Source organism: Phalangium opilio, unplaced genomic scaffold, assembly GCF_054372755.1.
Source record: "Phalangium opilio isolate 3A_F unplaced genomic scaffold, DU_Popi_V2 ptg000360l_1, whole genome shotgun sequence".
Taxonomy (NCBI): domain Eukaryota; kingdom Metazoa; phylum Arthropoda; class Arachnida; order Opiliones; family Phalangiidae; genus Phalangium; species Phalangium opilio.
Window position 1 is genome coordinate 126,731 of NW_028324230.1, and position 13,013 is coordinate 139,743.

At 39.0% G+C, this 13,013-nt stretch overlaps 1 protein-coding gene and 1 long non-coding RNA gene across 2 annotated transcripts; one reads left to right on the forward strand and one right to left on the reverse strand.

Moving 5' to 3' along the window:
* Positions 1-6,231: 6,231 nt before the first annotated feature.
* Positions 6,232-6,812, reverse strand: LOC149597367 (histone H2A-like). The gene is made up of 2 exons (XM_089860905.1): positions 6,740-6,812; positions 6,232-6,581 (listed from the first exon to the last, which is right to left on the reverse strand). The coding sequence occupies exons 1-2, from the start codon at positions 6,810-6,812 to the stop codon at positions 6,232-6,234; spliced, it is 423 nt and encodes a 140-aa protein (XP_089717031.1).
* Positions 6,813-12,144: 5,332 nt separating this feature from the next.
* LOC149597368 (uncharacterized) lies at positions 12,145-13,013 on the forward strand. Its single transcript, XR_016377875.1, has 2 exons — positions 12,145-12,716; positions 12,789-13,013. It is a non-coding gene; the product is annotated as an uncharacterized LOC149597368 (long non-coding RNA).

Sequence of the window (13,013 nt, forward strand, 5' to 3'; positions counted from 1 at the left end):
GTGTATTTAGAAATAATTTTTCTTATCAAAAAAGTATTTTGTTTATTTGTGAAATACATTCCAAGATAAATGCGGTCACACGGCAGTTATCGCTAGAATATTGGTATAAAAAGTTGTTGAAACAATTTTTCCATTCACAGAGACTCAATTCTTGGGTAAAGTTTTCAAACATTGCTGATGAGTTGTAAAAGATCGTTTTGTCAGTCACACACTCGAAGCGTTGGCCCCTATTAATAGAGTTCAGTCGCATAAAACTGATAGTATAAAATTAAAAAAAATATAGCAAGTTAATTTGAAATCTCTCATTACAGCTATGATTGTAAACAAAAAACTCGGATCGGTATCGGTTTCGGTTTCTGGTATAACAAGATGAATCGAAATTAATTGCAATGTCATCATAGTTTAATGGTAGGTGCGCTAGATTGGGTGTGAGTAAATGAAATTATTGGAACTAATTTTAAATTCAATAAAACGATGTTGAAAAAGGGTTTATTTCCAAAGCTAAACTTACACGTTTTATGCGGGCTTAATGGTTAAGGCTTCGCAGACCCAACATTGAGGTACTGAACCTAACCACTCCTTAACCCTTCTCCAGCACGTCTACGAAGTTGGGTTAAATTTGAATTGTGGCTGTGCATGACGAAGAAACCTAAAAACAATCCAACTTTCGTTGTCCCTTTACTTTTATCACTATATATTGATTTTTATTCAGGGTCCTAGTCTAGGTTAGGGTCGCTGCGTCTAGGCCAATATCTGTAGAAACTCATTTAATTTGGCCGGCGGCTACCATTTCCCGCGAGAACTAATAAAGGTAAAGCCCTCTGCATTTGCTCCCATTGTAAAACGTCATCCTCACAGTCGAGTGAAGATTTCCACATTTTCTCACTCTACTACTGTTATTTTCCCACGAGGTAAAATTTAAACAACCTATTAAGTCTTTAACGAGATTACTCTAGATAAGGACCGGCTTCCCCAAGGAGAATGTATAAGAGAGTCAGACAAAACACATGTAGTCCCCCATTCCAAAAACGGCACTGTGCCCTTCCCCGGTTACCATGGTTACCGCTTCCCCCATACGGCAAGAGAGCGTACATTCTCGCGCATGCGTTCCAGCCTCTTCGCTGTAGCCTCATGAGCATGTTTATCGTTTAGAAAAACGTCCCTCGTTTCCAACAACGCGCGCCATTCCCAACGGCTTGCGTGTTGAAGTTGCGCGCCACTGTATGTGGTAATTGTTTCACTTTAATACCTCCCGCTTTTCCAGAACGAATCTCCCCTCTTATACATCCTCCTTAGGCTCGTTCATGAAAATAGCCAAATAAAGTATAAATTTTTAGATACACGTGGTTACGAAGTATACCTTTCGTAGCTAGTGCGCTTATGCCTCGTGTATGTGAACCTTTAATATTCGTGCACACGATTTCAAGAACACTTCAAACCCTATTGGTAAAGTGAAGAAAAGGTTTTTTGGTAGTAGAGTTATATGTAGCACGAAAAAGGTTTAAAGGGTATGCGAATTTACAATTTAATAATTTTCCCACGAAAGTGGTATTATGTTACACTTTCAAGTCTCTACTTTCAAAATATCAAGTTTTTAATATAATTGAACCAATGTTTCTATTTTTGAATTCCATTGAAAAATCACGAAAACTCAGTTTCGTTATATCAACAATTTTGTCTTGCCGAGTTTGTTTGCCTGTTTGATGACATCACTATGACGTTGAGGAAAAAAGCGCGGGAATCCTATACGCGCGAGGTATACGCGTCTCTAGCTTCTCTCCAGTCTAAACTCTGGGTCTGATCGCAGAGAGAGTGGCACCATCTCACGTGAAAAAAAATATATTTGTGACGTCGGACTACAGGGAAACGTTTTAGCCTTTCATAAAAAAGGATTTCAAATAATTCCATATGAAGGATTTTCAAATACATATTACCAAATAACCAGAAATCGGAGAATTAAAAGCTTGATATTTTTGAATTCACAGAAATTATTTCTATCTTTTGTTGTATAATCACAGGTTTTTCAAACGAAGCTTCTCATACCCTTTAAGGTCTTTAAGGTACGAATAATTTAAAGGAAAGGACCACCACATTTGCATTTCATGAGGCCATGATAAGAGGGTCTAAAATTTGCTATTATTCATTCCAAAAAAGAAAAGAATTTAGATCCTGCGTTTAATAATCGATTTACACTCTACTATTTCTGTAAAAGACGATAAAGCAAACCTCACCACACGTAGCTATTACATAATCGTTTACGTCACTTGTTTTCTCCATAAACGTTCAAACAATGTACTTTACCCAAGGAAACTTAACTTTCACAGTTAATCCTTCCCTTCTAAATACAGTGACAAAAGTGTAAAATACCAGGGCATAAAACACTGCAGAAGTTTATGACTTCTTATCCTGGGAAGTATTGGACTCTAACATGAGTTAATAATATGTTAGCTCCCTATAAGTTACTCAGGCTCCATAGGCGTAATGTATCCAGCGATTTCTTCTCATTTCGCCCGCGCGGGAAAAAAATCCGAATGTTGCGCTCTCTCTTGTCGAAAAAAAAAATCCCGCTCGTACTGCTCCTCGACCCTGAGTCGTCGGCTGATTTTTCACCAAGGGAGTGTTTTAGTCGTGAATGTTTATGTTTTAACAATTTAACATTAAATCATGGTGTGTGTCAGTACTGCGACAAAAAAATGCCGGAACTCAATGCAATTTGCCGATATTGATAAAGAATGCTAAACATAAGAGCAGAAGTTGATGACTTCTTATCCTGGGAAGTATTGGACACTAAGGCATTATATAGTATCCATCCCTGCAAGTCAAAATTGCCTATGGCATTCGTAAAAGAGGGTCGAAAGTTTCCTCCCCACTAGGAAAACTATCTAATCTACTGAAAAAAATCCCACGCCGAGAGGCTGTGGCACTCAAACTGTGGGGCGTGTTCAAAACTTCTTCAGCGCCAATCGTTGAAAAGCCGTCTGTCTAGAACTCTACGAAAATCCATTACAATCCGTGGGCCTAGGACCCCACACTAGTTTGACCGGAATTTCTAGCAAACTCTATTAACATCTGTTCTTGTCACCGTTTCTGATTCGTTACCTCAAACCACAGGACACACCTTAAAGTTTCGTTTCTTGTCCGCTGCTGGCGCGCAAATCAGCCTGCCAACTCAAAATGAGGGAGATGACGTAGGTGGCGTGGTGATCGGACCTAATAAGAAGTTGGCTAACAGAGATGGTTCCGGATATGGTTAGAGTCCAATACTTCCCAGGATAAGAAGTCATAAACTTCTGATAAGAGTTGTTATTGTGACTTGAAACCAATTATACAACTGAGCTAAATCCGATCCATTGATCTCTTAACTGATTTCTTAACCGAGGCTACTGAGCTCAATATTCGGCAGCTTCGGCTGCTTAAATAGCTCCGATATCATGGGCTAGCTTCCACTACACGCGCTTCCGGGGAAAAACCGGAAAGAAGAGTAAATAAGATTTTCGTTCACGTGGCGGCCGCAGAGCGTCGCATATAATTGGGAAGCCGGCGGCGCGGGAGAAAACGCTAGAGTATAAAAATGAATTGCGTGAGTAACTTATAGGGAGCTAACATATTATTAACTCATGACTCTAACCATATCCGGAACCATCTGTGTTAGCCAACTTCTTATTAGGTCCGATCACCACGCCACCTACGGCGTGTGTCCTGTGGTTTGAGGTAACGAATCAGAAACGGTGGCAAGAACAGCTGTTTTAATAGACTGCTAGAAATTCCGGTCCACTAATTGTAATTGATTTCCATAGAGTTCTAGCCAGACGGCTTTTCAACGATTGGCGTTGAAGAAGTTTTGAACACGCCCCACAGTTTGAGAGCCACAGCCTCTCGGCGTGGGATTTTTTTCAGTAGACTAGATCGTTTTCCTAGTGGGGAGGAAACTTTCGACCCTCTTTTACGAATGCCATAGGCAATTTTGACTTGCAGGGATGGATACTATATAATGCCTTAGTGTCCAATACTTCCCAGGACAAGAAGTCATCAACTTCTGTAAATATGTAGTCAGGAATGTATGGAGTAGCTGGAATGGCTAAGGAGGCACCCGTTGTACCCTTGATGGTGGTAACATAAGGCGAGTCCTTTTTTTATTTTGAGAAGTGTAGCTCCTCCCCTCCCCCTGTTTAGCTGTCTACCGAAGGCGAAAAATGTCATGACTCGTTAAAAAAGGCATGGCAGAAGTGACCTTTTAGATTTTTTAAAGTTAAATGCGCTGATTCGCCGCCGTTCGCGTTCATATTCGATTCTCTCAGCCTAAGCAGAGGACCTAGGGTAGAAAGTGGGGTGGCGTAGCGGTTAGCGCTTTCGCCTCGCAGCAAGAGTATCCCCGGTTCGATCCCGGACTGTGGCACCGGGTGAAAATCTGGGAACAAACCCATCTGCGTAGAGTTTGCAAGTTCTCTCCCCGCTTGTTATAGGAGTTTTCCTCCGCGGTCTAACACGGTTTCTCCTTTCCATCAAAACTTGCAGAGGTTAACGGTAATAGTTAGTATAGGGCGCTGTAGGTTAGCTGTGGCATAGGGGCTACCACCACCCCTCTGTGCATTGTTATGGGACCTACCTGTAAACAAGCCCCAGGCTTAGTGTGGAAATCCCTTCATAGGCAAAGCTTAGATTATTATTATAGGCAGAAGTTGATGACTTCTTATCCTGGGAAGTATTGGACACTAAGGCATTATATAGTATCCATCCCTGCAAGTCAAAATTGCCTATGGCATTCGTAAAAGAGGGTCGAAAGTTTCCTCCCCACTAGGAAAACTATCTAATCTACTGAAAAAAATCCCACGCCGAGAGGCTGTGGCACTCAAACTGTGGGGCGTGTTCAAAACTTCTTCAGCGCCAATCGTTGAAAAGCCGTCTGTCTAGAACTCTACGAAAATCCATTACAATCCGTGGGCCTAGGACCCCACACTAGTTTGACCGGAATTTCTAGCAAACTCTATTAACATCTGTTCTTGTCACCGTTTCTGATTCGTTACCTCAAACCACAGGACACACCTTAAAGTTTCGTTTCTTGTCCGCTGCTGGCGCGCAAATCAGCCTGCCAACTCAAAATGAGGGAGATGACGTTGTTGGCGTGGTGATCGGACCTAATAAGAAGTTGGCTAACAGAGATGGTTCCGGATATGGTTAGAGTCCAATACTTCCCAGGATAAGAAGTCATAAACTTCTGTTATAGGAAACAAGTTTTTTGGCAGCCAATGAATGAATGAAAATAATTTAATCGGTAAATACGATTTTAACGTCAGGCTATGACGTCACTAGCGTAAATTAAGCCATGCCAGTTATTTCCAAGATCATTTCACGCCGATTAGGATTTGACCAAAGCCATTCCAACCCCTCCATACATTCCTGATGTACTAAATAAAAATTCAAGCATGCAGCTAAAATCCTTAAACGTTTCATTTGAATTTTAACTTCTTTTTAAAATTAAACGCATTCACTCTTATACAAAATACATCTTTTAAAACTAGGCAAATTCAAGCGCATCTTGTAAACCCTACCTCTAACCTTTCAAGACCATTAACACCAAACACCCGGTGCATCATGAAAGAAGTTGGGAAAACCAAAACTTTACCTCTCCGAGTCAAGAAAATTACTTACATTCTATTCTACCATAGATATTGAATTATTTTTGTTACTTTGATGAGCAATTGCAGAAGTTAAAATTTATTAATTATTAAAGCAGTAAACGGTTCGTTAGAATTATAAGATGGGAGGGTATTGGAATTGTCTAAACAAGATGAGGAAGCTGATATGTCTTACTCCACATTTGCGACATTTTTCACGTTTTGGGGTCAATGTTTGGGGCTCGTACCTCCGAAACTAAGCGTTGTAGACCCCATGTTCTTTGACACTTTTCACTCTGTTTGACCCAAAGAAAACACCCTTTAATTTATGACATGCTTATCAGAAACACCCTGTAGAATAGTTGTACTACTTAATGGCTTATTGACGATGAAACCTCTACTCTAATGCCTCAATTCATCTTAATCACGATTTATATCGTAGGTCATGAATGGGAATAGAAAAACTTATAAACACCCAAATGTACGTAAAACATTTTATTGCCGTTAAACATTTAATTAAAAAATCTTTCCAAAAAGTATAAACCAAATAGGCCTAATAAAAAGGCAATATTTAACATATATAAAACTAAAACTAATTTAAAAAACTATTGGTTTTTTAACCTCCTCTTCCCTTTGGGACTGTTAATACTTTAGGCCTTACACCACTGGAAGCGATGGTTGTGCCTTTGAACAAAGACTTCATATCCTGGTCTTCTTCAAGGGCCAACATGATTAGACGAGGAGTGATGCGGCCTTTCTTCTCCGCGCGAGCTTTTGCAGCTGAAATATCCATTAGCTCGGCCATCAGGTATTCCAGCGCCGCGGTCAAGGCCACAACCGCGTCTTTTCGGTAACTGAAGGCGTACCTGCCATCTTGTAGCCTTCGTTTAACGCGTGGAACTGGCAGGTTGAGATTGGCCCGACTCGAAACTGTTTGTCGAGGGTGCTTACTCTTCTTCGCAATAGCTATAAATAAAAACATCACTGTTATAATCATATGTAGTTGATAAGCAAATTTTAGGCCTCTTCGTCATGCACAGTCACTGTTCATTTCCGAGTAAACATTCCTCAAGGTAAAATGAAGAACGTCAATTTCAACTTTCTAACAAATTCCTCAAGAATACGCCCCATTAAATTATCACACGTGCTATCTTTATTTTCAAACCACGATTGACCCGAGAAGATCAAATGACGCATAAAATTATCAAGAATTAAAGTATGTTCTATTCTTAGACGTTCCAGTCTGTTAGAACCTGGGTCTTAACAAGTACGGGAAAACTGTGAGTGGCGTGCATGAACAGAGGTTAACTAGGATTCTAGCGTATCAAGGTCAATAGACACTTCTAAGTGATCACTGTAAGGCGGGCGATTGGAAGAACAACCACTAAGATCTGTATTTCAAAGTAAGCCCACATTATTCTAGATATTTACCATGGTCCAGCGATCTTGGAACTTCCGGTTTATCGACTTTCCTCTTTCTTATTGTTACATTGCGCATATCCTTAGGTCCTGCTTTAGTGCGAGCCATTACTAAATATCACCACCGCAGACTATAGACAAGAGACTTGAAATATGATTTGCATGTTTCGTTCGAAAATCTTTTCCTTTTATATCGTTTAACCAAGAGAGATTATATGGAACAAGTCAAGAATTACGTCGTTCACGTGATTCATAGCGGAAGATAATTACACCGTAAACAAATAAAAAATAATATAAAAAATCTGAAAATAAAAAGCAATTTTTCATTTCAATAGTCATTGCAAAGCATATTACATTATAGTTATTGGAGTGAGAATAGAGCTTTCCTTTAAATTGCACTACATTGCAGTTTGGTCTCCCTAAATATTACTCCATGGTGGAAGATTGCTCATAGTTACTTATCATATTCTTTTAACTGGCACAGACGTTTTTGTTTAAAGTCAGTCAATTATCGTCAAAGGTCAGTGTAATAACCTTTAACCTATATGTTTAGGTCAGCCATCTGTTTCGTGAACCTTCAAACACAAAACTATTTTTTCCACATTTTTAGGGTTTGCTTACTGTTACACGATAATGTGATTCGGGAATGGATATTCATTAAGGTAGGCCCTATTTAATTTCTAATTTATGCTAAACGAAGTATAACTTTGTATATTAATAATGTTTGGACACTTTACAATCTTTGCATACTGAGGTGTGCGGTTAACTGTTTCAATCGAACTAGGCTTAACTGTTTGTGAATACTAGGTTTAACTATTCGCGAATACTAGGCTTAACTATTCGCGAATACTAGGCTTAATTATTCGCGAATACTAGGCTTAACTATTCGCGAATACTAGGCTTAACTCTTCGCGAATACTAGGCTTAACTATTCGCGAATACTAGGCTTAACTATTCGCAAATACTAGGCTTAACTATTCGCGAATACTAGGCTTAACTATTCGCGAATACTAGGCTTAACTATTCGCGAATACTAGGCTTAACAATTTGCGATTAAACGGTTGGTAAAAAATTTACCAAGGCCTAACTATTCGGTATTCGATTTGGAATAAACTATTGGATTCGGTATTTGATAAGGAAAATTTTTTGGTATTCGGTAAGCGTTCGATACCCAAAAAGAGGTGTTCGCACACTCCTTAATGTATATCGTTGTTTCAGGCGTTAACTCTGGTCATCAAATACCTCTCTTGTATCGAAGAAAGCGGTGGTGAGTAGCCGGGCTCGACCGTAGCGCACCATGCATCGCTGGCTAATGTATATTGTGCGGAATTTGCGCAACAGTCTGGTTAGGCGGCGAGGATCTTAATTGCCTCTATGAAACCAAAATTTTCATTAAGTTCTATGATGGTAGGTATTTTGGCCAGATCGTCTGTCCTACTGATCCAAATGACCTCAAATTTTAATGAGATATGTGTTTCGACGTGTTTTCATATACAAAAATGGATTCAATATTTTTAAGTAGATAATTCTTATATAAAAAACTATTTTCCAATGTCAAAATGATGGATTCATTGAAAAACTGTTCAAAACCATTTACAATTTTCTAGTGTAAAGGGGTCTCACTGCAGTGTAGACGTTCCACTGGTTATTTTATAGCATCCATATCTGAATCAGTTAAATGAGATACAAAAGCTAACCAAGGGCGAAAGTTGACGCGGTTTATGGGGCGGATTGATATAAGGCGGACCAAGCACCATTATAATTGACGAGGCAGATTGGCCTAGAAAATAATTATTGATATTCAATTATTTGGATTTTCAATGAAACGTTTCAGCTTCGAAAGCATCCAGGTCTCCTCATATTTTCCCACCCTGACCTCGCTTAGTCCTCTTTTCCCAAGTGGCATACTAGCATTAAGTAGGGTATGAACTTACCATTGAATTTTTGCAAAATACCCATTGGCTCGCCCACTTTACCCTCAAGGCTTGATTTCTTCTTTAATTAAAGCTGGTCTTCATTGGTAAAAATATCAAGTTGAGTTTAATGGATATCGTTTTAATCGGAAATTAAGATGCATTAATTTCAAACCTTAAGGCTATTTCAAACTTATTGCTTCAATGCCACTGATGTCTACCCGTAAACGATTAGGGAATGGGCCATTAGATTAAAGCGAGGAGCGTTGGCTTCGTTTAATTTTCCATTACATTTGTCGTAACATAACATTAAAATATCCCAAACTAAAATTATTAGTATCCGATAGGATTTTCTAAATTTCTAATTAATTTAGGCTTAACACTCGTGATATCGTGTTTCCTGTACAAATTTAAAATAGAAGAAATATTGCGATTTCGAAGTATTAATATCTACATGTGTTTACGCGGAGAAACAGACCAAGAGGAATAGAAAGCTGGCTTAGTCAGATCGTAAAATGGCAACTTCTATTTTTCAAGATTAGAAGACAAGTTTCTAGAATCCAATCTTCGCAAAACAATTATACGCTTTTCAACTGCAATTTTATTTATAGTTTTAAAAATTTAATTGAAACTATATGTTTGAATGTCCCTCAAGACTTGCTGAGGTTTACTAATTGAAATAGCATGAATCTATTAATTAATTCATGGTAATAGCATGTGGCGCTGACGGTTAGGTGTGGCAGACAGGGCTAGACCCCAAAACCCAAACCTCTTAAAGGAGCAATTTGAAAAATAGCCACCGCTGGTTTAGGGTGAATATTCCTTCAGAGATGAAGCTGATAGTATAGTTATTTTTTCTTTCACTAATTCTCGACGGAGGGTCAAGGGTCAGGGGAAAGTTTTATCATGAGATCCTCATGAGAAAATGCTATTGGAAACTCACTCCTGACATCTGAGCTGCATTTAAATTTTTCATCCATTTAAGTATCCCTTTGTAAGAGCGGCTTGGTATATCCTTTATTATTCTAAAGATTTTTAGATTTTTATAATATTTGATCGAAAAATGATAAGTTTTTGGAAATATTTTTTACTGGCGTCTTTAATGGAAGGGTAGTATTAGAATTTTCGTTGTAAAAGCGAGGGGTAAGGAATATACTATCTCGGTGGACGACGGTTCCCTGCCATTTAATGCAAGCAGGAATGCCATTAAAATGAGTCCCGTTCCCTGGGAAGCCCCCCCCCCCTCAGCATCGACGTCTCAAACTAGCTTTCAATCTCGCGCACCTACAGCTTCTTTCATAGGGCTCAAGTGTACTTAACACTTCTGAATCCCATGACCAACAAACTAAGATTTCGACATCAAATGAAATGGAAATAAATGAACCAAGAGTTGCCCATCGGGACGATTTTCAGCCCGCCATTTTAAAAGATGGCGAGAAATTCGGCCCAACAATGGCCATAGTAATTTAGTAAACTAAGTTTAAAAGTGAAATCCATAAAGATGGTTTGTCATATTTCTGTTCGCTATTTTTAAAGAGGGCGTCAAATTCAATACCAAAAGCCTCAAAATCCGTCTTTAGGGTATAGGATCCAGTGTACTAAATAAGAGCGAAATCGTCAAGGTTATACCAAGGAGAATATTTTTTATCTTTCTGGACGCCATATTTCAAGATGGCCGGAGATTGAAAAAATCTTTCTCAGTGCGTTCCTACTACGCCCCTGAAAAATGTCAGCCTTTTGGGTAAAGCAGTTTGAAATGAGCGTTGTGTACCATTCAGGTAGTCAATCAGTGAGTCAGGACTAAGACTTATATAAATTTGGATAAAAAGTATAATCTTTTGATTTAAACGTTAATTTTCACGGAATTTTAATTCCGGTAAAATTTAAGAAAGGGCCCAAGCGCCTGTCCCTGTCACTGTGCCGGCCGCGCACACGATTCGGAGAGAGCATACACGATTCGGAGAGAGCATACACGATTCGGAGAGAGCATACACGATTTGGAGAGATTATACACGATTTGGAGAGATTATACACGATTTGGAGAGAGAGAAGCTAGGAGAGAAACAAAGGGAAAGCGCCACGTAGAGAGAGAACTGCCTGCCTTGTATATAAGCGAGAGGGGGCGTACCGCTCGGAGAGGACACAGGGCCGGAACTAAGAAAAATTTCTTAGTATCCAGTGATACCCCCCTTGACTGGAAAATTTATGGGACATTGTCCACTGGGCTGCGAAAAAATTGTGCCGCGTCTTCATAGTCAAGCTATCAAAAGTTAGGATAAAATTTACTGGTCAACCGTCCAATGACCCCCTTATTTTTAAAAAATTGATGGGACATTTTAAAATTTTATCTTACTGTGTCCAGTGTCCTGCGCTTATTTCCGACCGTGAGAGGAGAGAAACGTAGTTTAAATTTCGCGGGCTTTTTGAGTGAAGGAAACAAGATGATAATTTTCGTGCTCTTTGTGCGCGTGATAAATCAGATTATGCTGGATGGATCAACTATATGGGGGGCCACGTGAGCCGTGTAAAATTAGTATTATGGTCCAGCCCTCGGGCCATCTTGTTTTTATTATTAAAAGCGCTAATCTGATTTAAAGCTTTTTTAGATTGCGCAATAAAACAATTGATTTGTTAGCATTGTGAACCTAGAAGGAATCAATCAAGAACAATTCATTCCAGATAGATTCCAAATAACGATTGCAGTTCAACGCCTAGTGCTTTAAACTGAACATGAATATCCGATTTCTGATCCGAACAGATCAGATATAATTCCTTCCTTTCAGCTATCGGTTATAAAATTGAAAGCCAGTATCGACTCAGATCAGATGCATTTTTTTAGATAAACATTCGGATTACATCGTATCTGACATCAATACGATGTTGTTGACATTTCTATCGGTTATCTGTGGTATCTGACGTAAAATCGGATTACGTCACGTTTCGCTTGTATCCTGGATAGGTGAAACTCTAATAGGCATTGAGGTGTTCGTTTTTTCATAAAGAAAGGTTTTGAAGGCCCCTTTTTTTTCAATTAACTAAAATACGCGGTATAGGCCAATATTAGGAAAACGGCTGCGTCACTGAAAAACTTACGCTCATTGTTATATAGGGCCGTGTTTAGCAGAATCACCATTTAGTTTTCAACGGCGCGTTTGAACGTGAAGTGTAGGTCTCTGTACCTTAGATATTTGCGCCTCCTAAACGTACTTCGGAACGTTAATGTTAATGGCGTGCGTTAGGAGTGATATTATTGACGTGCCGGAACTTGCTCCTGCCTCTGCGCGATGCTACAGAAGTTATGCGTGGAAGCATTTCAGACTCGAACGCGTAGTTCTTACAGACGGTGTTACCAAAGACTTTGCAAAATGTCTATATTGTGACAAGTAAGTATGGCTTGTTTCCATTTGTTTTTAATTCTTCTTTAGTTAGACATGTAGCCCTTCGGTGAGATTGACAAAATAGATATCTAATTTGTTAATATGGTGTTTATGGTAAATTGGTTTCAAGTTTTTTAGATAATTTTATGAAGTGGCGTTAAACATTTTATCTTTGTGTGTCTTTGTCAAAACAAAACATTTTAAGAATGTAAACGCTTTGTTCAGGGGAAAGTATGTTCAGGATAAGAAATCTAACCAAAGTACTGGTAACATGCGAACCCATTTACTTAAAAAAACATCCAGACAAATTGTATATTTGTTGGGGATTGGACGTCGACGGAAACTATGAAGGTCCTGCCATATCTGCGAGGATTGTCCCGACGTCAAACCAAGTATAGGCCTACCGTTGCAGAATCGTAGACCTAGGCATTGTTTAATTACTCACTCTTATCTTCTACATACAGGATTCGGTCCCTAACTTACATTATCCTCGGTCTAAATTATTACGTTTTATCATATTAACTCACCAACCATTTCAAGTTGTCGAGGACGAAAGTTTTAGAGATTTACTTAGATGTTTAAATCCCGTAATGTTTGACTCTTGCTTAAAGGTCACAGGACCTACTATTAAGACTGATATACTAAAAGCGTATTCGGTCGAGACGGAAAATATTAAACGTCTTCTTCAA